The sequence below is a fragment of the Denticeps clupeoides genome, chromosome 7, assembly GCF_900700375.1.
Source record: "Denticeps clupeoides chromosome 7, fDenClu1.1, whole genome shotgun sequence".
Taxonomy (NCBI): Eukaryota; Metazoa; Chordata; class Actinopteri; order Clupeiformes; family Denticipitidae; genus Denticeps; species Denticeps clupeoides.
Genome location: NC_041713.1, coordinates 14,300,182 through 14,326,622, shown reverse-complemented (window position 1 = coordinate 14,326,622; position 26,441 = coordinate 14,300,182). Strand labels below are relative to the sequence as shown.

The 26,441-nt window shown below is 44.1% G+C and overlaps 1 protein-coding gene across 8 annotated transcripts in view; it reads right to left on the bottom strand.

Moving 5' to 3' along the window:
- Positions 1-4,691: 4,691 nt before the first annotated feature.
- Positions 4,692-26,441, bottom strand: part of caskin1 (CASK interacting protein 1) — a 69,682-nt gene continuing 47,932 nt past the window's right edge. Inside the window, exons 5-23 of one of the 8 annotated variants that reach the window (XM_028985556.1) lie at positions 25,500-25,595; positions 24,695-24,825; positions 21,130-21,238; positions 20,868-20,976; positions 20,689-20,783; positions 20,457-20,595; positions 17,565-17,783; positions 15,847-15,951; positions 15,604-15,648; positions 14,498-14,616; positions 13,281-13,377; positions 12,879-12,982; positions 11,405-11,515; positions 10,129-10,230; positions 9,917-10,055; positions 8,407-9,626; positions 7,397-8,159; positions 6,465-6,939; positions 4,692-6,115 (exon numbers count right to left, since the gene is read on the bottom strand). In XM_028985556.1, coding sequence (XP_028841389.1) covers positions 6,019-6,115; positions 6,465-6,939; positions 7,397-8,159; positions 8,407-9,626; positions 9,917-10,055; positions 10,129-10,230; positions 11,405-11,515; positions 12,879-12,982; positions 13,281-13,377; positions 14,498-14,616; positions 15,604-15,648; positions 15,847-15,951; positions 17,565-17,783; positions 20,457-20,595; positions 20,689-20,783; positions 20,868-20,976; positions 21,130-21,238; positions 24,695-24,825; positions 25,500-25,595 — 4,275 coding nt within the window. In that variant the 3' untranslated portion in view covers positions 4,692-6,018. The remainder of the gene's footprint in view (positions 6,116-6,464; positions 6,940-7,396; positions 8,160-8,406; positions 9,627-9,916; positions 10,056-10,128; positions 10,231-11,404; positions 11,516-12,878; positions 12,983-13,280; positions 13,378-14,497; positions 14,617-15,603; positions 15,649-15,846; positions 15,952-17,564; positions 17,784-20,456; positions 20,596-20,688; positions 20,784-20,867; positions 20,977-21,129; positions 21,239-24,694; positions 24,826-25,499; positions 25,596-26,441) is intronic. The other 7 variants (XM_028985557.1, XM_028985559.1, XM_028985560.1 and 4 more) reach the window with 7 other exon arrangements.

The following is a 26,441-nucleotide window of genomic DNA, read 5'->3' as shown; positions in this document are numbered from 1 at the left end:
TTGGTTGTATCTCTCCTTTTTGTGCATATTTGTTGGTGTTTCAACTTTATTTAGTTCCTTGTAATGATATTAATAAGAATAATGATGACACTAAAAAAAATATTAATTTGTTATGAATATATTCTGAACAGACACAACATTGACAGGTGAAGTGAATGTCATACATTATCTTGACATCTGCCATTTGTGTGTTGGAAGCATAAAAATTGTCAGGGTGCCCATGTTGACCCATCTCTTCCACCAACTGCATGTGAGCACCAGAACTAGACCATGGACCATTGGAAGAAGGTGTCCTGTTTTTTTTTTTTTTTATTTTATTCATACGAAACCTCTGCACAACTTGAAGGGTTGTGCAGAGGGATCTTCATAGGTCTAGTGAAGTCCATGCAGTAATAGTTCAATATTTGTTAAGATCACATATATATATATTTATAATATTTTAAGTTAATATCACATGGTCTTAAGTCTTCAGACCCGTTGTTATGTATTTAGTAGAAGCACTATACAGCCATGAGCCTTTTTGGTTTTTCACCCATGGATTCAGGATCCTCTCCAGTTCTGGCAGGTTAGATGGTAAAAGTTGGTGGACAGCTGTTTCTAGGTTTCTCCACAGACGCTCAATTGGGTTTAAGTCAGGTCTCTGACTGGGCCAGTTAAGAACAGTCACGGAGTTGTTGTGAAGCCACTCCTTCGTTATTTTAGCTGTGTGCTAAGGGTAATTTTCTTGCTGGAAGGTAAATCTTTGGCCCAGTCTGAGGTCATGAGCATTCTGAAGAAGGTTTTCGTCCAAGATATCCCTGTATTTGGCCACATTAATCTTTTCCTCAATTGCAACCAGTTGTCCTGTCCCTGAAGCTGCACCCACACCCCCCACAGCATGATACTGCCACCACCATGATTCATGTCTTGTCCCAACAGTGTCCATTGACCTGTATTATCCTTTTTTTTTTTTTTTTTTTTTATAAAGCAAACTCCTTGCTGGGTTTCATATGTCTTGCACTGAGGGGAAGCTTCTGTCAGGTCACTGCCATAAAGCCCCGACTGGTGGAGGGCTGCAGTGATGGTTGACTTTCTAATACTTTCTCTCATCTCCTGATTGCATCTCTGTAGCTCAGTGATCTTTGGGTTTTTCATCTCTCACCAATGCTCTTCTCCCCTGGTAGCTCAGTTTGGCCGGATGGCCAGCGCTAGGAAGGATTCTGGTTGTCCCAAACATACTCTTGTGGCCACTGTGCTCTTGGGCACCTAAAGTGCAGCAGAAATTTTGTAACCTTGGCCTGATCTGTTTCTTGCCACAATTCTGTCTCTGAGCTCTTAATCAGTTCCTTTGACCTGATGATTCTCATTTGCTCCGGCATGTAAGGTCTTATATAGACAGCAGGTGTGAGGCTTTCCTCATCAAGACCAGTCAGTATAATAGAACTCAAATATAGAACCAAGGATGATCAGATTTGGAGTTAAATGTATGAGTATTGAAGCAAAGGGTGTGAATACTTATGACCATGTGATATTTCAGTTTTTCTTTGTTAACAAAGAAATGTCAACAGTTCTGTGTTTTTCTGTCAATATGGGGTGCTGTGTATATTAATGAGGAAAAAATGAATTTAAATGATTTTAGCAGAGTTTTTTAATATATTAAATGTGGCAACTGTTGTTGTCATTAAATGATTATCATAAGGTCATCAACATTTTCATTGCATGTTACAACAAGCCCTGCCCCTGGCTGTCAGCACAGTGTTTCCCAATCCCAATCCTGCTGCCGTAAGAGTTTTTGCTCCAACCTGGCACAGCCATTATAAGCTTACAGCTGGAGTGGAGTGGGTTGGAGGCTTGGGAAGGTCTTGGGGAGAATGTCTGGTAGGGGCTGTCCTTCTTTCAACATGCCGTGAGAGCATTGTAGAAAAGATGTTTTAGGATACATTGCCCCCTCTAGTGTAGGACTATGGTTATTAATTCCCCCTTTTCATTTCTGTATTATTCTCTGAATCTACCTACACTACTAAACCACTACAATTGGCATCCATGTTAAAAATGAGTAAAAAAAAAAAAATGTGACAATTTACCGAAAACAAATGTGAGCAAAGAAAAACACACCAATCATCAAGCAAAAATACATTAACGTGAAATAATGTGAACCTGAAAAGAAAAGAAAAGCGAATACTCAATCCAAATGAGGATTGAGTATTGTGACCTTCATAATTCAGGGAATGGTTTAAAAAGAGCTACTCTTAAAAAATTTCCTTTTCTACTGTTAGGGCAATAAAAAAAGTATTCATCGACATGAACTGTGATCAACTTGACTGGAAGAGGTAAAAAATTATTTTAGCCCATCAAGCAGTGACAAGAATGGTAAGAGGCAAAAATATCTCCAAGGGTCACTCTTGGGAATTGAAAACCCTGAACCACCATCAGATGGCATCTCCATATTCCAAATTATTGGGAAGATGTGACAGAAAAAGCCTCTTCAGTCAGTTATCCACAAACTTAAATTGCTTTAAATTCTAAAAAAAAATTACTACACTTTTTACTGTAACCAGTAAACAAAAATGTAAATTTTTTGGCAAAAAACACTCAAGGTTGGCTAAGGAAGCAGCCCCGTAATCAGAAGGTTCCCGGTTTGAATCCTGAGCCGCCAAGGTATCACTGAGGTGCCACTGACACCTGAGGTGCCCCGGGCACCTGTAAATGTCTGCCCACTGCTTACCAAGGGTGATGGTTAAAAGCAGAGGACACATTTCGTTGTGTCACTGTGTGCTGTTCTGCAGTGTTTCACAATGACAATCACTTCACTTTCACTTCAAAGTAGGGTGGCTATGATCCCTGCCAATGATGGAGGGGTTTTAGCCTATCGCTATTAGGGAACATAGTGTTGTGGATTCAATTAAATATCAGGCCATTTTAAATCCTAAACTAAAACTGGGGTGTCACTGGATCATCTAGCAAGACAATAATTTGAAATTCACGTTCAAATCAACCCTGCAATGGCTAACCAACCACAAAATGAAGGTTCTGCAAATCTCAATCCCCTGACCTGAACCCTACTGAAAACCTGTGAAGTGAGCTGATGAAAAGAATCCATAGGAGAGAACCTGGAACACCGAATGGTCTGCAGACATTCTGTAAAGGTGAATCGTCTCAGATTCCTATTTCTATATTCTCTAACCTTATAAGGTAACAAAAGACTGTCCTGTCTTGTCAGGACTGTTATATCGACAAAGGGAGGTTGTACAAAGTATTGTACAAACCCTTTTACTCATTTTTACAATGGGTGGCAGTAATAGTGGAGGGCACTGTAGTAACGAAGAACACTGACCATCTGCATTAAGTTTGTATATAACATTTATTTAGAGCAGATGGTTGTTGACGCAGTCACTGCAAGCACACCACTGTTCCCATTGCCAGTCACAGCAGTATTCATACAAGTCTATGGCAGAACGTTAACACAATATACAGCCCTCACATACAGAGCAGTGCAGGGAATCTTTTTTTTTTTCTTTTATACAACTCTGCAAACAGGATAAAATTTTAACATCTTTTTTTTTTTTTAACCAAACAATATCTTGCACCACGACAAGTTTGACCATTGTCACAATTTTCAGATTTCCATTCTTTTTTTCTTCCCTTCAAGGGAAAACAAAGACAAATAGAAAATGACCGAAAATAAAGAAAATGGGAGCAGAAAAAAACCCCAAAACAAACAAAAGGGATAATGTTTCACAGCCACAAACATCCAGCTATATACACAGGAGACAAGAGCTGTGATGACTGGAGAAACAATGGAAAAGCAGCCCTGTCCATTTAATGCACGGGGTACGAGCCTTTTTAACACGATGTTTCCCAAAACCAACTACCAGACTGCGTGTGTGGAAGATTGGTCACCCACGTTTGAGGGGCCAAATAAAACGTCTATTCATGGTCACGTTAGCACTTGCCTTGTATACACAGAATCTGTACATTATTCATGGACACCATTTCATGTGAACAGAAATAAAAAATAAAAGCAAGGCACATACATGTCTTAAAAACTTAACATTGCATAATATACAACTTATCATTTTTAAACTACATGAGTTATTTGACTACAAAAAAGTAAGAGAGGCTTTCTTTGAAAAACAAAAAGAAAAAAAAACATGTACAATTTATTTACTTCAGACCACTAGGCAGATTTGAGAATAAGTTTGTTACATCTCCTCAAGAAAAATCTGACAAAAAAGCCTTCAGGATGCTGCACATTATGAAATGTCTGCCTTCAACATTAACTGTATATATAATTTATGTATATAACTTAAATATCACAAACATTATCAAGCTATTGAACTGAAAAAATGAAAGATAATTTCTGGAAATATTGCAAATATGTTTAGCTGTGTTTTTGAGGCTGGGAAATTTCCTGGGGCTGTTTTCACTCATCTGGAAGTGTTTCACGTTCCCTGTCCCCCCATGGGTCGTATTCCTTACTCTAATCACACTCACTTGCCGTCGGAAGCATCTCTTGGATACAGTGGCAATTACAATAATGAGCTCAGAGATTGTCATGGCAACATCGATGGTACAGAAATAATGAGGGACGTTTAATTTTCTTCAATCTGATGATGAGATAACGACATTCGCCGACAGTGGGGCAGGACAGACTCCCTCCTTACAGCAGCCTGCTCACCTGAAGAACTTTCTGGAAAACTTGACATCAGTTCTTGCTCAGTGTCCTTCAGCGGCCGGCTGGAGGAACTGCAGAAGGACGGCAGCCATTCCAAAGAGGCAATGGGCCCTCCTCAGATGAAGCAAACATACCAACAAAGGGATGTGAAACAAGATAGAAGGGAGATGGGAAGGAACGCAACCATCCGCATAATGAGGGGAGTTACACCGCCCAAATTGTTCCAAGGGAACAAATAACTCCACAAGGTCACGGTCATGCACTGCCCATCTCCATCCCAGGAGCATTTCCAGGTTCTGTAGCCCTATGGGACCCCTCGAGGCCCTTTGTGCTTTTCGATACATAATGAACTGACCGCGCACCCCCCCCGAACTTCCCTAATCACCAACAAGTACTACATACCACCCAGTACGTGTGTCTGCTACACAGACGCTGTATGCTAGACCGCTTTGTGTGAATGTGTGTGTTGTTAGCAGCGCTGAGGTCACCTGTCGCTTTAAGGCACGCAGGACAGTGACCCAGACAAGGTAGCTGAAGGTGGGTGGGGAAGGGGGTGTGCCTTAGTCAGCACGGAAACGTAAAGGATCAGAGTGGAAAGGAGTCGATGGAAAAGCCACCTGCGATGGCCGGCCAGAGCGAAGCACACAGAGCAACACAGGCAGCGAGAGTCTGAAGCAGAGAACAGCAAACACCTCTGCTTTTTGGTCATAGAAAAGGGAAAAAGAAAAGTTACTCTCATCAAAGGTCCATAGTTTTCTCAACATTACAACACTTGTACCATTTAACATGTCATTAAAAACATAAAATAAATTTATATATATTTTTTATTTATATATATATTACTGTACTAATGCATGACTCTCACTATGAGATTATTTTCTTTAATATAAACTTTCTTCATGCTTACAATGTACACATACCATATTATTAGAATTAAAATTTCATATGATCATTTGTTTTTATATTGTTTTTGCTAGTCGTCTTTCACAATAGCTTAGAGAATTGCGGGGATTCTGAAATATTAGAAAAAAAAAAAGAATTTTTAAATTATGATTAAAAAAAGAACAGGAAGAAACAGAAAAAGTCAACTGAGTTCAGTGCGGCCCTCCACCCCTGCTCTGTCTCTGTGGTCTCTGGACGCACCATGGCCCAGTCCTGAGGTACTTCATCTGGGGGTTTGTGCACACCGACAGGGACGAGAAGAGAGGAGAGGTGTCCCTTAACGACAGAGTGTGGGAAAACGAGGAGAAAGAGTGGAAGGAAGGAGGCAAAGAGGAGGAGTTTGGGTGGGTTGGTTGGCTTGTTGTGCCCTTGTGCCCTCACGGGTCCTGAGGTTGTGCCACAGTGACACAGTCTGTGCTCTTTCACTCCAGCATGGCGTCCAGCTGGTCGGCCAGGTCGTCGAACATGCTGCCGATGTCGTCCAGAATACTCACTGTGTTCTTCTGCTCCTCCACTGAGCTGCAGGTGACAAACACACAAACACACACACACTTAGCTCATTTTGAAGTATTGTATAACTGCTAGTTGACATTCTGTAAACACTGCACATCCCAGATCATTCCTTACACATTTTTGCAGTGTAAAAATCTATATTACAAGTATGATGTTCCAAGCAAAACATTAATAAACATTAATTAATAAATTATGAAGAGCATATACACAATCTCGGAGATTGGCTGCTAGAGCTTTTCTAAATGATGGCAATAGCATTATGACCCTAATATGAAACAGACGTGCCAAAACGGACCCTTTCTGCTGAATTTGACCATAAAGAAATGAAAGGTTCATGGCAGACATGACCACTCACTCGTCCTTCTTGATTTTCTCCTCCACAGCTTGCAGCGCCGCAGCCAGCGAGGCACTCGTCTCCTCCAGCTTCTGTTGTACAGACTCTTGAGTTGCCCCTGGTGCTGTTGCAGGCCCCGCCCCCACTCCACAGTCCATGGACACCCCACTGATGGAAGAGCGTGGTGGTTTGACAGGCGCGGGTGTCGGGGATGGTCCTGGGGTCTGGGGAGTCTGAGGGGTCTGCGGTGTTTGGGGTGTTTGTGGGGTGTGGGGGGTCTGGGGCGTCTGTGGACTCTGTGCAGGAGGGCTGGAGGGTTTAGATGGGCCGGGGATTGCAGTGGCGGGCGTGATGGAGACTTTAGCCACTGGCTGCTTGGCTGGAGAAGGGGTGGGTGTGGTGCTCACTGACTGCAGAACGTTCTTGGTTGGCTTTGGAGCAGTTGGAGGTGGTGCAGGCTTCGGTGAAACTGGGGGAGGTATTTTCTTTCCTTCAGCTGTGCCAATACAAGAAGACGGAAATGAATATGTCTATATACATACCAAACTCTATACATTTAACTGTTTTTATTAAATTTTATTTAATTTTTTTTTTTGAAGAAGCTACAGTTTCCATTTGCATTTCATATTGTAGTGTCACAATCTGGAATAGGAACGTTAGATCCCAATGAGAACAATCATTTTTGAATCTTAGAATCTTGACTAAAAATTTTACAATTTTATTAATATGGTAAATGAGAGTTCAACAGTCAAGAGTTTTAAGAGTTTCACCAAAACTGTTTTATGAGCAGATGATCAGAAACATGAACATTTTTTTAGTTTTAGTATAGTTTTTAGTCAGAAAGACTGGCAAGGTTAAAATATATATAATTTATCATTAACATTACATTTATTATTAACATGAATTTACCAACAAAAAATCTATATCATAAAATCAAACTGGGAAGCCAGTACCTGGACTTCCTGGTGCCCCTGGCCCAGGAAAGGGGGCTTTCTTAGCAGAGGCTGCTGGAGGTCCTTGTTTCTTCATCTGCTGGGCGAGGACAGGTTTTGGAGAAACTGGTGGTTTGGCAGGTTTTCGTGGCGTGGCCTCAGCACTTTGAGCACTCAGGTCCACGCTGTCCCTTCGTGGAGTATTCTCCACAGGGTCTTGTGGCCTCGTCTGATGCTCTGTGGCATTCATTTCAGACACCGGTCGCCTCTTGATGGTGCCTGTACCATTCTGATAGGGAACTGGAACCTGGTTGTCTTGGAGATCGTCTGTGTCTTTGTCTTTACTTTTAGGTCGGCGCTTGACCGTGCTGGACTCCGTAAGATGAAACTTAGAGCCGTTAGGGTGCTGCTTTGACCCCCGGACCCTCCTCTTCAGAGTTGCTGTAGCGTCCATTCGAGAAAGCTCTTCTTGAGGAAGTGAATAGATGTTATCTGAGAGCTCGTCTCCCTCACCCTTCCCCTGCCTGGGACGTTGTTTGATGGTGAGGTTGCCATCCTCAGCGAAGGGCAGGCTCTCAGCAGAGCTACTGGTGGAGCCTGGCTGAGTCTCCACTGCCGCCCTCGGTTCAGGGGTCGGCTCTGGACCCGGCCCCAGTGCTGGTGGTGAGTCCCTGGCTCGTTGACTCTTTGCAGCTGCCACCAAATCAGTAACCGGCCCACTAATGGTCCTGCGGCGGTTGACCACCTCCCCATCGAGGCCGATGGCATCATGCTGCTTCCCTACCTGTAGCAAAAGCAAATTAGAAAAAATATGCTCGCCTGTGTATGTGAATATTAAGTGCCCTCTGCTGTTTTTTTCATAAGGCAGAATGCTAGTCACCTAACCATAATTATACTAACAATTAATGTAGACACATTCACAGACGTGCAATGGTATTAAGACATATTTTTGACCATGATATTGTGGTATTCCATGCATTGTCCCATCCACAGGAGCAACCATATATGACTTGGAAGCACAGAAGTCTTACCTGCAGGAATTGTGGCCCAGACCTCTGCAGTGCCAGCCCTTTAGCCCCGCCTCCAATGGAAGACATTTCCAGCATGGCGGCGATGCTCCTGACACTGCCTGCACTACCCGTGTCCACAGCTCCGCCCACGTCACTGGCTCGTCTCTGAGGGTGGTAATTCACATCCAGCAGGGGGCCGCTGCTGCTGGGGCCCTTGGGCTCCTCAGTCAGATTGCTGCTGGAGCTGGAGATTGCAGAGCTGGAGCGTTTGGGAGGGGGTGGAGGCGGACCCTTTTTCTTTGGCCGGAGGGCGAAGGACTGGCTACGGTTAACATTCTTGTCCGCCTGTCCCCGTGCGGAGTTGCTGCGGCTGACCCGGGGTTGCACGGTGGCGTACTTGCCCCCGCCGTCTGGAACATTGAGCTCATCACGATCTTGTTCACTATCGGATACGGCGTAGCGGTTCAGGCTGTGTGCGCGTTTCTTTGTCAGGCTCTGGTCATCATCATCAGGTTCGGTGTCACCCTCTGGAGGGAGGCACAGCAGGGGCACAGAGACCCCCGGAGTGGAAGGTGCCAGCACCGGCTCTGCAGTCTCTGTCACCGGTGGTGGTGCCGCATAGTGACTGACTTTGTGGGTGGGTGACTGAGGGATGGAGCGGGGAGATATGGGCCGCTCCGTCTGGGAGATCAGGTGAGGTGGGGGTCTGGCTTTGGCCTGTGGAGAGCCTGTAGTCTGTGGTGTGGTCGATTTGGTTTTGGCTGGTGTCTGAGGTGGTGTATAGGCAGGCCCTGGGCCTTGGGGGTAAGACTGGCGTGGTTTGCTCTGACAATATGGCACATTCGCCCGCTGGCCACTCTGGCTGCTCTGTCTCATGGTTCGAGCTTCTTTCCTTGGTGGGCCAACAGGTTCCTCACCCTCTCTGCTCTTACCCAGGCTGTTTTCGTGGAGATTCCGAGTTCGCTGGGTAGCCGTGTGGCCCCCATTAGGCTTGACCTCTGCTGGTGCCTCTTGGGCCTCTGCAGGACGGGTAATTGTGGCCTGGTGCTCCCCACTCAGCTCGTTGTCTGGGAAGGTGCTCATCTTTGGTGACATGCACTCGCCACTGTTGGGAGGTGGACCATCGATGGACATTGCCTCCTGAGAGGGCCCTCCCTTCTTCCGCAGGGTGCTGCGAGATTCTGAAGATTTCTGCAGCTCTGCCAGCTTCTTCACAGCCAGCATTAACTTCTTCTGGTGGCCTACAGAACAACGCATGTGTGTGTTGTTAGTGATGGAACAGTAACAGTAAGAAGGCTGGTTATTTAAGCCCAATATTACTTTCCAGTGTTAGTCAATATTTGTTTAAACCCCATTTCATAAAGACCCATTACATAGGCAGATACTAGAGCCATTCAGAGTTGTGGATTATGATTCAAAAACATTTTATGATTTATGACAGAAAATATGAAATATAACGCTTTCACCATATAGAACTTTATTACTAGTAAATACTCACTAAAAACTCAGTACTAAAAAAGCAAGTACTTACCAAGCTTAGTAATGCCAATTTCCTGCAGATCTTCCCATGTGATATCAGTGATGAAGTCTACATTCTCATAGCCATTCTGGACCAGAACCTGGTAGTACTGACTCAGTCCAATCATCGACAGCCATTCTGCCAGGTTAGCCTGCAATGAGCACACAGTTTTCTAGATAAACACATAAGTGAGTGCACAGGAGAAAGCCAAGTCTGGTACTCACAGGTTTCTGCTCTGGTAACCATTCAGTGACATTTAGCTTGTTGATTTCTGAGGTCATTTTCTTGCGGTGACCCGGCTTAGTCACTCCTATGGCAGTCAGATCCTTAGGCAGAAAGACAGACGGCCACCACCATCATCAAAAACCATATTTTTCAGAGCCTTTTCAAATTTTGCGCAAAAATCAATATGCACTCAACCATTCAGGCCACATACAAACTGCAAATTATAGTGCATAGACACACATGCACACACTGAGACGGATTTAGGTCTTTTCAGAAAATGATGGATAGTGATGTGGAATTCCCCAAAATAACAGAAAAAAATAAAAAAAAAGAATGCAATAAAAGAGAAAAATGCCTTTTCAGAGCACCCACAAATCACGAACTCAGAAATGCTTTCTAAAACCTGTCAATGCCACTGGCTGAGTGATTCTTTCTAGAACAGTCATTATACACTGAAACAATCCCGTGATAAATTCACTTTTGATAAAATGAGTATGTGGATAAAAATGAATAAAATGATTAAAATAGCTATTTAATACACTGAAGAATTAGATAAATAAAGTATTAGATAAATTTGCTCTGAAATATTAATAAGGTCTGGGCACATAAAAGCATTTCAATAACCAGACTTTTATTACAGCCTTTTTTCTGTGTCAAATCTAAAGAAAATCCGATCCTGGTTTAGATTTCATAATAAAAAAACGTAGCTCTTCCTGCACATGAGGAAAGGACAGGACAAATTGCTTCAGTGGGTAACGAGTGTTTAAGAGCAAATGAGCTCTCACACAGTTCAGTGGAGCCTAATCAGCGAAGCCACTGGCTGCAGCACAGCGCTGGGAAACAGCCTCAGCAACAAGCTAATTTATTCACATCTCCACAGCTTGACTGATCCTACGGTTACAGAAAAAGACACACTTAGAGGCGTACTTGGGACAGACACACACGGGGCGGCAGCAGGTGTGGCTCAGCGGCCTTCACGCCCAGGAAGGCTCCCTTGCCCACTCATGTGGTGGGCGGCATGGCCAATCAGGGATTCTGTCATTTCTCCCATGCAGCCAATGGCACATGCGCAGGGACCTGGCTGCTCACACACTCTGCACACAGAGTTCACACGGGAAGGGGGGAAGGACAGACGGGTCGGAAGAACGAGGTTGGCGGTTTAGGGTTTTAGCCTGGGTTCTTTTTTTGAGACGGTGATTAGGGGGTTTGGGGGGAAAGTGGGGTTTATTTGGGTGTCATTTTGGGGCGTGGGGACGAGGGCGGGGTAGCTCTTACCTCTGGGGTCATACGGCTAATGGTGGGTATGTCATAGCCCGCGCTGATGAAGTTTGGAGCGTAGACCTGCAGCTGAAATTCGCTCAGCCATTGGACAACAGCCTCTGAGCTCTAGAAAGAGAAGATAGGCGGCATTCTGTCACGAACTGTGCTGCTGCAAGGGGAGAACGCGTCTTTGGTGGGGACGTTTCCGGGAAGGTTACAGGAATAAAGACAGCTGGACTACATTCCCATTACTAATTTTGTTACATTTTCCTAATGTTGGAAAGAGTTCAGATTGGGAGCACTGCCACCACCAGGTCCTCGGGACCTCGGTAACATGCCTGAACCCACACTGAGCAGAGAGCAAGGCCGCCCCCCACCTGGCTCCCACCTTCCCAGCAGCTGCCCAGAGGGAGGTCAGAGCGGCTCATCTGCCCCAAGACTCGTAAAAGCGCTATACATATACAAGTATACAAGCGTCATACAAAACACGCTTCAAGGCCGATGCTCGGACTACTTTGAGAGCTGCTGAATGCTAATGAGTTCTCTGCACTATGAAGGTGGATTAAAAGAAAATAACATTTAAAAAAAAGCACAAGTGTTGGCTACAGGACCGTGTGAAAGAGGTCTCTGTACGGGCCGTGGGAGGATGCGGCTCGGCATTCAGGCATAGAAAATGGTAGAGGAGGGAGATGCTGTAGGTGGGAAAGAGACTGTTGGAGCAGATGGTGTATATAAAAAAAAAAAAATAGAACAGCGTCCATCTATGCCCACCAGCTCCAACTGGCATGCTGGGAACAGTGTCCACTGAGCCCCTCATCTTAGATGACCAAAACATGCTGGGAGTCCATCTTACAGGTCTTTGTAAGATACTTCAGTTGTTATTTAGATTCACATTTCAACTCTGAACCGTTCACTAGATCTTTAGATACTTTTGCATCATAAAAAAAAACCTTTCCGCTGTTACAAATGCTCCAAACTGTAACACATTTTCACAGTCTGTGGTCAGAGCACTGCTTGACAAGTTGAGATGTCTTCACTAAAGACACTTTAACAGCACAATACCAACACACCACAACATGAGTCCAACAACTGGTCATTTATTATTGGGGTAGTCTCTGAAAAGATTAGAAATAAAGAGCCAGAGCAAATGAAGAAGGTAAGAAGCCCCAAACAAAAGAAGAATAGTTGCAAATGATAGGAAATAACAACAACAACCAGATGAATAAGATGAGACAAAAGCACAAGTTGGCAAAGACATCAAAAAGGATACGAGAGGAGAGGAGAAGTGAAGCCCACTCACCGCCTCATGGCCACAACCAAACGCCCGCAGGACAGACGAGGCCAGGTGAGAGAGGAAGTGCTTGGGCAGCATCCTCAGTGTGCCCAGAAGAGTGTGTGTGTGTGTGTATGTATGTGAGTGATAGAGAGAGTACGTTGGGGAGGTAGATGGATCAAAAGTGAGAGAGGGTTCTGCATGGGACCACCTTACCTTCCCATCAGACAGAACCTCCCCCTTTCTCTGGGAAGCCGCCTCCCCATACGGCAACTCGTGAAGAGGACAGCTCGACACACTCTGACTGCGCGAAGTGGAGCCTGGGAGGAGGAAACAAATGCATCAAACACATGCACCCACACATACACACACACACACACACACACACACACACACAGACAGTAGCACACACACAGTGGCAGAGCACAACCAATCACGCTAACCAAATAGCCCGGCTTGACCAATCTAATCGTAGCTATGCTCCCGCCCACGACCATTACAGCTCCAGTCCCATCTGCCCAAGGAAGAGAGCGCCAAGCCTGCTGATTTCTCGGGGAACGATTTTGTGTCTCGGTTGAGGTAGTGAAGGATTTCTGAGCAGAAGAAGCAGAGACCAACCCTTTATACTGCTAACAGACGATTGCTCCAGGCTCTTGGACTGCTCCAGCAGGTGTTCCTTGGCTTTTGCTGACTGGGACAAGACAGTAGCCAAAAGCTGCAGGATACAGAAATCAAATTATATATACCAGTACATAAGTTTACATCAGTTATATTTAGCTTGTAAGAGCAGGGCATATAAAACCAGATCATAAAACATAATCAGGATCAAGTGTCAACACAGGGTGATGCTATTGAGGGGGGGGGTGTTGTGATCGGTTGAATGTACAAATCAGAAAAGCAGCTACTGTTCCCCAGTTACAAAGTACATTTTCTAAAACAGTGGCATAAAATCCGTTGTTTTCTTTACAATAAAATTTACCAGAATGGCACTTTTTGTGTAGGAAGCACATGACATGATGAATCTTAATTTACCTAAAAACTGTCCAGATGCCCCTAAAAATAGAGGGTTGGTAATATAAATAATTTGGCAGGGGAGTGACTAACATTTTCAGATGATTAAAATTTCTATAATTTTTCTGACAAATGGAAAAATTTGAGATAATTCATATATTTATCAACCAGAATGATATGATTAATTTGGAGGGGGATAATATTGGCTGAATCTGTTTTTTTCAGGGGTCGTGACACCAATAACCCCCCCACAAATTTCTCCTATGGACAACACTACAAACCAATCATGTGAGCCTATATCCCACACATCTAGTGGGTGCCCCAGCTTTTCATATATTTATATATATATATGTGGTACTCATTGAAAAAATGCAATACATGAGCTTCTGTGAAGTGAAATGGTTTTAAGATTAGTTAATCATTCATCTGAATGGTGTCTAGCCTTAAAACATTTTCATCATCGTCCTGCAGTCTCATTGGCTGTAGCTTGTCAGCACCTTAACCAGATTTTTAATATATTGGTTAGCATCTTTCACATATAACAATTTGCCTCATTGTCCCAAAGGGCCTGAAGGTTTCTTCAGCATTCAGTTACATATGTGAAAGCACCTGTAGATCGGACTGCTTGATAACGAATGTGAATGAGTTGTCAGAGTGAATTAGGAGTATAGATTTTTATATATCGCCCCCTTGTGGACTTCAAAAACTATTAGGCCAACACAGAATGGACATTTAATAAGGCATCTGATTTAATGCTACAAAACAGTCAGTTAAATAACATGTTGAAGAATAATCTCTGTATTGATTTAAAAGAAAAAACTGACCTTGACCCCCTCTGCCTGGGCATGGAGGATGTGGGAGCTGCTGCCTGCACTCTGCCCACTGCCTGAAGAGCGAGCGCTGGCAACGCTGCCTGAGCTGCCAACACTGCTGCGGTCTCCACCTACAGCAACACCCCCCCCCCACACACACACACACACACACACGATCACACACACACATATAAACATATGTACAGTCCACATTACTGCTGTGGCTGGTGTGCCAATTCTGAGCCCCATGCTCCAATGTAATGCACTGAAGGTCCATCCCAAGACACACTAATCACAAAAACCACAGAGCACAGAACACACGCCACAGTGAAGCACAACACAGTGACGACACACAGACGGCTGGCTGACACAGTAATGGCCACACGTTCAGTGAAGCACAGACAGCATGATGCAGTCAGACAGTGGAGAGAGAGAAAGAGGGAGAGGGAGAGAGAGATAGAGATGCCCCGACTGAGGAAGAGAGTTTTGGCTCCCGGGCCCAGATGGACAGCCGCTCAGCACCTAGAGCCCCCCCACGCTGCCTGACACAGTAGCTCGCAATGCCGAATCTCGCCCTGCCACTGGGATCTGAGTGTGAACAGAGGCAGAGGGGTCAGCTGCTAATGGCCACGATGCCCCAGTGGAGGTCAGAATAGTGGATGTGAAAGGCTGTGGCGCACTGGAGGGTTGGCATGGAGCAGCTGCTCACACAACGGAACGGAGAGGGGACGTAATGGGGGTGGAGAGGAGGGCAGGCTGGGGTCAACCACGCATTCTCTTTTTAACCAGTTTTGGGTAATCTAGTAGGCAGATGTACTAGTGGCCTTTACTGAAAAACATTGCCATACTCAGATTGGGCTAAAAAGATCAAGAGTTGCATTTTCCTTATTATAAAACATTAAATTGGAGTGTCAAGTAATAGCAACTCTCTTTCGATAGTCAGCATGTCCTGTTCAAATTATTTTGATGAAAAAATGGCCAGTGGGATATGGTCAACAAAAACCACAAAAATAATTGCAATAAATAAATGTAATAAATGTATATCATGCATTTTATTGTGCACATCTGTATTGTTGCACAACAGAAAATGATGTCAAATTCAAGCCGGAAACAATTACATTTGCAGAACAGCATTTGGGAAAGGAGGCTCCACGTTGTTTGTTCTGAAAGGAATTAGGACAGCGTATCAGAACAACATTACTAGAAGTAAATGATGTATCATAGCACACTGCAAAGCCACTAGGAAATCTGGATCTAGACCTAAAATATCTAGGGAGCCAGACATGTTTTTGACCCATGCCTGCAGAAGGGACGAAAGGCAAGATGGTCGTGGAGGTGGGGGTCGGCCCTGCTGCTATTACCTGCCACAGGCTTGCGCAGCACCCAGATTTCCTCGTTGCTGCCACCCTGCGGGCCGCTGGTGAGGGTAGGCGAGCGGTGGGGGCTGGACTCCGAGCCACGGGAACCTTCAACACAGAGACCAGTGTTAACTGCCGCCGGCGGCCCCCAGGCCAGGGCCCAGGCTACCTCCAGTCTAACTGCTTCCTCTCCTGAGCCCACAGGCCTCTATGTGACCTGAGACCGGGAGAGGTCTGCAGGGTCCCTCTCCTCTGTCAGCAGCATCAGACCTGTCCACGCGCAGCTTCACACACATACACACACTCCCATATATACTGTATATAACACATATATATGAGACATTCATATAAACTACACATACATATTTATACAAATATAGATGTATATCTGTGAATATACATGTATATGCTTTCTTGTGCAAACACACACATATAAATACATATGAATTTAAAAATGAATATATGAATATATATTCATTTAAATTTTAATTGCAGTGCATCACAAGAGCATTTATCATTGAAGAAAAAGTTCATAAACATCCTCAGATCTCATTGACAAAAATTTCTCATTAAACTATTGTGTACTGAATGCCTGTCTTACCACATGATTAGGTGTTTGTTTTAGGTTTCCGTATTAAATCACACTTATTAATCACTGAATTTTTATCAATTCAATTAAAGGTTTCATAGTTTTTAACTGTTAATAATTAATCTATAATTGATCTAGAATAAACATTTAAATAACACCATCTTCATTAAATATTCAGATAAGTTGCATTCATGTAATCATACAATGAGAATGTTGCAGAAAAAAAAAACTATGGACGCACTTAAGAGATCAGCCTTCCAGTATATATTTAAATGGTGGGGAGCCTAGTCTGGCCAGGTTCACACTGATCGGAACGTGGCACCAACGCCCAAACCTACAAAGCACACTGCAATCATCAAATCATCTACAAATCACCCATCAAAAAGACAACGGGCCACAGTTCACACTGCAGCTCACACTCCCCCATTTCCACTGATGTGGGTTTGATGAAAAGAGAGGTACCAAAACCCTGTGTTGATCTTTGGAGTTGAATATCACTAAAGGACACTTAAAATTGTGTAACAGCACAAGGTGACAGTGTTACAGAGACACACCATGTTTATGAGGTACACAGGTAAGAGGAGCAGATGGATAGGGATGGAGGGATGGGAAACATTCAGACTCAGACTGATGGTGAAGCTTTAAGAACAGTGTGTTAGAATGGCTGTGCATTCTGTCTGTCAGTCTGCTTTGGGAACAAGGAGGGTACGACCAAGGTGGAAAGGTCACCTCACGTCACCTGCACTATGGTGGGGGCCAGAAATCAAACCAAACACAAGGGACACAAAGAACCATCTACAGCAGAGCAGAGTGTGGCCTGCGGGTGTCAGCTGTAAATGATACAGTACCCAGAAGGCTTTGTGTTGACTGTCTTTTTAGGAACAGGAGGTAACCTGAAAACTCCTAAGCCATAAAACTGACGATAACAAAAGAACCCAAAATAAAGAATAATCACATAATAAACAAATAATAATAATAAACATGAATTTATAAAGCTCAAAGGAATGGCTTGTATTTTTTCCTTGATAGCAAATTTGATCATTTTTTGATCATTTTTTTTAATTACAGCATACCTTTAAGCTTTGTGAATAATAAATATAATAATAAGTGGAGGCAGTGTGGGGGATTGTACCTTGTCCACTCTGCAGTTCTCCCGGGGTGTTTGGGGACCTGCTATAGCCAAAGGAAGTGAAAAGTGGCTGATGGGAATGGGTTGGCGGAGGTGGAGGAGGCGGCAGGATATGAAACTCATGGTACGACTCGCCGTTGACCACGGCTGCCGGGACGCTGGCCGGCGCACACAGCTGTATCTTTTGATACTGTTGGGTACAAATGACTGTACTCCATGAACCTAGATACGACAAGAAGGACAACAACAACACAAGAAAAACATCGACAAAAGAAACATACATAAGAGAGGGAAACGAAAAGAAACGAATAGATAAATAAAAAACACAAACTCCAAATAAAGTCACAAAATTAAAACCACAAAATCAATCAAACAAATCTGCAAACTGAAACCAAGGCGACAACTTAAAAGAGTTTGGAAAAGTTCTCTATTCATCTGTTTCCTGCTCAGAATGCACCTATAGGACCTGTGGCAAGCAGCTCTGCTCACGTATCCAAAAATGCCATCATGGGGGGGTGGCGGTCTGGATGATAAATAGGCTGAGCATAGAGTGCGTTGTAGCTTAAACCAATGCTGCCCTGTTCCTCTAGAACACAGAGGGAACCGACTGGAGCCCTGCAGACAGGTTTACCGCCCTCCATTTCTAATAGTACAGCTGGCAAGTGCTTCCACGTTTTGTGTGTGGCTTGACTGTGTGATGACTCAGTGTGTGTGTGTGTGTGTGTGTCTAGTGTGTGTGATGATGAGTCAGTGTGTGCAGTAGGACGGTTCAGTAGATAAAAGGTCATGATGTCCATCATCCCAACAGGACTGGGTTACGCTACTTTAACCAGATAAGAACTGCGCATCAGGGGGGAATGGCAAAATGTGTTTTTATCTCTGACTCAGACTAGCCTTGCAGGAAATTTGCAACAGTGTGCACACCTCAACGTCTTACTACAGCGTATCTGCGTGTATGTAGTTCTGTTATTGTCATGTAGTGAGTAGAGGGGGATGGATGTGCACACATATAAAGATGAGAAAGTAGCAGTGCAGCTACACACATACATTAACTCACATGTGTATATTTAGTAAAACAGTCATAGTGGCTCAAGCTGAAAATGAGGCATAAAATGGACAAACACAGCAAAGAACAGCAAATATGCACACACTGGAGAAAAAAAAAACATCTTCAGCTGTCCTTGAGATGTTTAATGGGCCTACTGCTATCATATAATGACTCTAATAGCACTGAAATACAAATTTGCTCTAATTATCATTGTTGGTATTTTTATACCCAGCACTATGGTTGCCTAGCAACATCAAAACAGCTATTGGTGTATATGCATACTGTGCATCAGAAATATCCATCTCATAATGTGAAATGTCTCTCAACGTGTGTGTATATGAGCTTTGTAGGACAGATATGACAACAAAAAAAGCAGAACAGAAACCCCTCAGAGCTCAGACTAAAGCCTGGGGACCGTGTAAGGATGCACCGGCTCTGGCTGGCCTTGAATGGGGAATGGAAGTCGGGTTGAGGAGTCACGTGACCCACAGGTGGGGCAGAGCATTACTGACAGAACAATGGAAGCCACTGATGCTGTTTAGGTCCTGAGCTGCTAACACACACATAAACACATACACACACACACACACACACACACACTCACAGAAAGATGGCTACTTTCCTTCCTGACTGAGGAGGAAATGACTCTTCTATCAATAGCTTTCAGTGTCTGACATTCAGAACACACTCTCTTGGATGTCTTGCAGTTCGCCTTCCCTTTGCGAGATTCTGAGCACGCTCAGTAGGAGTCACTCCTGTCTACACTGAGGTGAGGGCTGTGTGGCTGCCTGCCACCTGCTCGTTAGAATCATCTGGTGCTTTGGCGATAACTTTCACTCTCTCTCTCTCTCACACACACACACACACACACACACACACACACACAGCCTTGGCATTCATGCATTGTGATGCAGCACATAGCCCAGGTTTGACCACCTAAATGAGCTGTCAGACTTCTGATCCAGAAATTCCACCAGAACACACTGCAAGGCCTGAAGGTAATTGAGGAACCTCAGGAAATGATGAAGACAAAGCAGCGGCATTTGCTTCAACCGAGCCATGAATACTATAACACAGGAGATTAATAATGAATGGTGATTAGCAAATGTAGCGTGATTAATTCAGCACCCCACACATAATGAGTGATGTGGTTTTAAAAATCAGTCACTTGTTATTTTATAAGGTCATCGCTTCTGAGATAAAATACATTCATTTTCCATTAACTGCCTGTACGTAGTTTATAATTTCATTTTTGTGACTTATTTTGATAAATAAAAGAAATTCTGGCAACAGTCATTAAACCAATGTCTTTTTAACACATACACCAAAAACAGGACTGTACATTAGGCCATCAATGCTGCTGTTAAACCATGTTTCCCAAATCAAGGTTCGATGTAAAGCCACTAAGTGGTTCACTGGTAATGATCGAGGCAGCACACATCACAGAGGTGCAGGGTTGCCGTGGTAACGTCTCAGGGCAGGGTGGCTGGGTTCTTGTCCAGCTGTGCAGTGCTGGAGCCACAGGAGAACGCTGACAGGTGTGATGCTGGGATGGATACAAGGTGTGACTGCTGAGGGCCAGCAGAGGGCGACCTTACATCCATCCTGACGTAACCGTACTGCTACTCAACAGCCGGGATCGGGCGAGGCCTCATTCCATAGGACATGTTATACACCCCGTGCACCAGATGTCTGGCCCCTTTCATATACAAACCATCTTCACCAGCAACATCTGTCATGAATTCTAACAAAAACCCTGTCCTGAGCTTTAAATGAGGCAACATAAAAGTCAGCTTCAGATATTTTCTGCCATTCTGAACCATAAAAAAGCAGGATATCTCCCATACCTTCCCCCTTCCCTGGCGCACCTGCCCTCTTGCTGATCACCTCCACAATGTTAGAGGGGAAGTAGCCCACTCGGTCATTTCCTGTGCGGTTATCATGGATGCAGCCTTTCCACCTGCCATCAGGATGCTGCTCCAACACCTTTTGGTCAAACATAGTTAAAGTCAAATCGGAAAACCAAATATACAAGATCCCCGCCCCTGCATGACATGTCCACTGAGCTTCAAGGGTTACCGTGATGACATCTCCAGCTTTGATGTTAAGGCTGGTCAGGTCATAATTGTTGCAGTAGTCCTTGAGAGCCCTGACCTGTAGCGCTGCTGAGGCTTCTGCAGGGCACAAACACAGCATTATACACATCAGCTAAGAACTGAGGCCAATGCAAAGTATTCTATATCCTCTCCCCATCTCACCTCTGAGCATCTGTTTTATCTCCTTGCTGGCCTGGGTGGCAGTGAACTGGTAGACGATGTCCAGTGCTGTCTGGCTGTAGGTGTTCCTCACTGAGGCATTTATGCCACTCTGTCACACACACACACACACACACACACACACACACACACACACACACACACACACACACACACACACACGCACAAACACCCCAAATCATGAAGTCTATTTTCATATGAATTAGTCGGAGGATCACCAATTGAGGATGTAATTAACACTCACATCCAATAGGAGGCGCACCACCTCAGTCTTCCCACACAGGGCAGCTTCGTGGAGGGCTGTGCCAGCCTTCGTCTGTCTGTTGATGTCGATACCAGCCTGGATCAGTAGTCTGTAAACGGAGTGGACATTTCAAAGAGTCAGCAAAGACCTAGATGTCATTGTCTCTATCAACTGCAGGTGGCAGCACTGATGCCTCTTTTTTTGCCCCTATTTTATTTTTAAAATGATTCTATTAAAAAAAGAAAAAAGTCAGCAAATATACAAATAAAATAGTAATTAATGTGAGTGTGTGAGGTGGTATCTAAGCATTTTATATAGGCTATATATATTAAGTCTATATAGCATATATAACTGCACAACATATATAAATATATTTTTCTGGAATATCAAGAAATGTTCCAGACAGATTTCTCATAATTTCTGTATGTGCTATTTACTGTATATCATGCTCATGGTCATTGGATTGTGATCCTGTAAGAGATATTTCTTAATTCTTCCATTAATGTCTTCTGCTGTTACAACCATTTATTGCTCAATTTGTATTTTGAAGCCATGCTTCCTTAGAAAGGTATTAGTGGACAGGGACTTTTTAAACTGATCTGAGACCAGTGATAACGTTTTGCTTGGAAGAGCTGTCCTCCTTACTACACAGTGTGACCTAACTAACTCCTGACTTTAATTATCACACCTCAGAGATGGAGGGGCTGAACAGAGTAATGCATTAGAGAAAATAAGACTCATGGACTATTTCTCTTTAATTATCAGAGGAAATGACATAATGTGAGGGTTAACACCACAAGGCTACTAATTTGGGATTTGTGCCCAAGGGCCTGTACTTTTCCATAGCACGTTGACTCACACACACACACACACACACACACCACAGCAACATGTGCAATGGCAAGAACCTTGCAACCAATATTAAAATATGCCATTTACAAGCAATGCACTTTTCAAGAACTTAAAAAAAAACTACATTGAAAAGGTCCTCTATCCCTTTGCTATGGGCTGGTCAATGCATTTGGGGCCTCAGGGATTCATTGATTGTTTATATAATTAACATGACCCTTTCCTTTATGCCAGCTCTCGGTCCTGAACTCAGAAAATTAACATGTGTCTATTGAAGGGTGTGTGTGATTAAGCATTTGTATATGCTGTATAACTATAAATGTACAACAGAGCTGAGCAACAGTCCAAAGGATGCTGCTGCTAAAACTACAGAAGGCGGTCAGGAGCCAGTATGAGTGTGAGTGAGAGTGAAAATATCTGTGCGCATATGTGTGCGTATGTTTGCGTCAGCAGGACAGCGAGGCCTCAGAAGGATTTTCTCCAGGTATCTCATCACATGCTGATCATGGAGAGGTCCCATCTGTCAGGCTGAGGGATGAGAGACCGTGACCGAGGGACACTGAGGGACAGGCAAGGGATCAAGACAGAACAGGGACATCTATACTCATCCACACCTATGTGCCATGCTCCATGGAGCCAGAAAACACCTCCCCACACATCCACAAAGACTGAAACCATCCCAGAACGCTATTCTACCGTCCCCAGGCAGCAGGCATGTGTCTGGTGGCCAATTGTGAAGTCAAGTTGAGCCACATTATCAACCTATTAACTACAGGAAATTGACTTCCCTTGATGATCTGGGCAACATGATTTTGTGGAATTCACAGGCGTTCAGCTGCAGGCATGTTTTAGGCCCGTTCCCCCGCCTGGAGATCTCCTCCTATTCTCCAGCAGTGAGCCAGCTGTAGCTGTGATGGAGGCAGAGCTAAGGTGTCTGAGTCTCTGAAGCTAAATACAGCTCTGCGCCTCTGGATGGGTCATGTGATCCAAGCGCTAATTGAATCCGCACTCATCAAACAGGCTGGGTAATTACTTACTCTTCAGGCTCGTCACACTGCCAACCCATCCAATCACGACACACGTGCTCCCATACAAAAAGGCCACGTTCTTCCAATACTCCTCAGCTGTGTACACCACACAAAATTGGCTCTCAAATTTTCCAGCATCATAAAAAACCTTTTAAAAAAACAATAGTAGTAGTTCTCATTTAAAGTGTGGCTATTTTTACACTGTAGAAAAAACAAATATGTCATATCACATATCCATCATATTTTAGAGTCTTCAAAGCTGTGAACTTTAGCTAATATGACAGCACTTTAAACTCTTTTCATTCTCTAGTAAATGGGAATGGTTTTCCAATAATCCTGAAAGTATCATGAATGGTGAAGAATCTGATTCATGGATGATAAATAAGTTAGATACAACATAACCTACATTAAATACAACATAGCCTCCAAGTCCCCATCTCCATAGGGTAGGTGTGTCCAAACTGTTGACTGGTAGTGCACAAGGTTCTACTTAGGTTTCTTGTGAATGTGTCACAAACAATGTTAAACAGAATGTCACACTGTTATGTCACTGGTACTAAGCATAAATAAAAACAATGTAATAAATACAACGCAATTAGTGACCCTCATTATGTAGTAAAGGCCAGGAGGCGCTCGTCTCCTCTCCATTGTTAAGATGAGCTGCTTTCATGTCTCATCATAAATCACCGTCCCACTGACCTGCACCCTGGTGCCTCGTCAACGTGCTCTTATTGGTTGGAGATTATGATCACTGTGACTTTTGTCCAAACAGCACTTCATCACAGGGACACAGAGCGCCAGCCTGCCATGCTACGTGGCACACATTAAGGTGTGGCAGCTGCAGCTATGATGGATTTCTCCAAATATCCCCCTCCCATATTCCATAACGCCATAAACGCCCTTGTTGGGGCTTTGGTCGTCTCTGGTCCAATCACGGCCCCTCCCCATCACACTGTGTAATGGCTTGTATGGCTGCAAACTAAATTCTATTATGACGTTCCGGAGAGCAGAATGTTGCTACATGACACACGTCTGCACTGCTGTTTACAGGCACACAAAAGCGCTGCTTAAATGCATGCTGAAACTCGCGGGTAATGCAGTTTTCTCTCACTTAGCGCACCTCTACCTCTTCCTAATGGTGGGGTGGTAGTCGTCTCTTTTTAAAAAAAAAAAAAAAAAGTCTCAGTCTCTAGGCTACATATCCTGCCATTAACCTAGTCTAAAAAAAACAAAAAGACACACAAACACAAATTATTTATCTTCCAATGGTTTCACCTTCTCCCAAGGTCTCACTGCTCTGCCTGATGGGGTTTAAATGTGGCAAAACGGGGCAACAGCTCAGGTGTTGTGTTTTCAGCCTCCAAAGTGCTAAAAGGGACTAGACCTAGTGGGAGGACTGATGCCGGATGGTAACTGAAGAGCTGTCTGATTATGGGAAATAATATCCAGTAAGGTAGAGTCCTGTGGGTTCTGCTGGTCCCCTGTAGACATAAATTGGCTGGGCAGCTATTATTGCTTTTCTGATGGCTTTTTAATAACACCCTGGTGATATTTGCCATAAATCCCGGCAGAAAGGAAACCGCTGCAGGGGACAGGTCAACACCCCAATGAAACACAGCTGTAGATAGAGGGTAGTGAAGATGTAAAGATCTTCTCGCGAGGCCGCAGTGTGAACTCTGCGTTCTCACCTAATGATGTCGATGTGTCCGTTCTTGGCAGCGAGGTGAAGGGGGCTGGTGCCATTTGGGTCGGTGGAGTCTCCAGGTTTGGGTTCCAGCAGGGCTGCACACATGTTACTGCTGAGCAGCAGCTGGACCACCTGCAGAGCACAACACACACACATATCATGTTATGTAGAACAATTTCACCTTTGTTAACCCATGCAACTCTTTTCGAAACTCTTTTCGGGCAGTGGTGGCCTAGTGGTTAAGGAAGCGGCCCCGTAATCAGAAGGTTGCCGGTTCGAATCCCGATCCGCCAAGGTGCCACTGAGGTGCCACTGAGCAAAGCACCGTCCCCACACACTGCTCCCCAGGCGCCTGTCATGGCTGCCTACTGCTCACTCAGGGTGATGGGTTAAACGCAGAGGACACATTTCACTGTGTGCACCATGTGCTGTGCTGCTGTGTATCACGTGACAATCACTTCACTCACAAGAAATACCTGCCCTGCAGACACACCCCACACATTTAACGTTAGCAAAGCCGTTGCTAAGTAAAGGTTTGTTGTCCAGCACTAACAATGATGTGTGTAAAATCCTATCCATGCTGTGACAGGCACACGCCTACCAAACACCACACTTACTCAGTGTTACCGGATTGTTGAGAACGGCCCCATGCCTAAATTAAATTCAGTGAGGAGTGGCTCTTGGATGTCCAGTGGGAAAAATGTGCACACCCTGTACTTCAAAGACTATTTGGTAGTTATGGAATATTGTTTCCCAATGAAGTGTCCATTGAGTGCAAGTGTCCAAACTTGAGTGTCCAAACTTACCCCAACTCTGCCAAATTCACATGCCAGGTCCAACGGGGTCTTCCCAGCATTGTCCACAATGCATGGGTTGGACTGGTGCTGCAGAAGCATCTCAGACTGCAAAGAAACAGCAGATTCCCATACAAATCAGATCAATTGACAGATTTTTTTAAAATAAAAAGAATTCTAAATAAATAATTCAACTACTGAACTGACCCAAATATAAGATTATGACAATTATAAAACACCCCTCCTTCACAAGACCAATTTATTGCAATTGTTGAATACCAGTATTGCATTATTCTTATGAAGTAATTTAGTCCAGACCCTCGATGTAAACAATACCAGTTTTAACTAGGGCCTATATAGCACTTATTAAATTAAATGAGACATCAAGTGGTGAGATAATACCTTCAGCAGCAGATGGACAGCTTAAATCCCCCAAAATAAAACGATTTCCAGAGGAGTTTCATCTGCATGTCAACCTTAATCAGTGAAGCTAAATCGCACCGATTAGGCTAAGTAAGGGTATTCCCTGATATAAGGGGAACGTTGCCAGGCTGGCCAGCCATTAAAAGTGTGTGGTGCAGTGAAGTGGACAGAGACTGTGATTTCCCTGAGGCAAACCACGATTCTCTCTCTAGCGTTTTTTCATCATCTGTGCAGCACACAGAGCCGTTCCATCACGCACGTCTCCCCTGATAAGTAGCTCGGCTGGAATCTGAGCAAAACAACAAGTGCAGCGCTTTTCCAGGCCCCAACGTGAGTAAGCAATTTTTTTGTGCTACAGCAAACACAAGCCGCAAAAGCTCCTGTAATGAAAGTAATGACCTGGAACACAAACTACTAAAGACAATTAAATTGATGATACTATACAATGATAGTACTAAATTATTAAATGCTCATCTATAAACAAGACACCAGTTTCACAATCAAAAATCACACATTTAAATATTTGCAGTA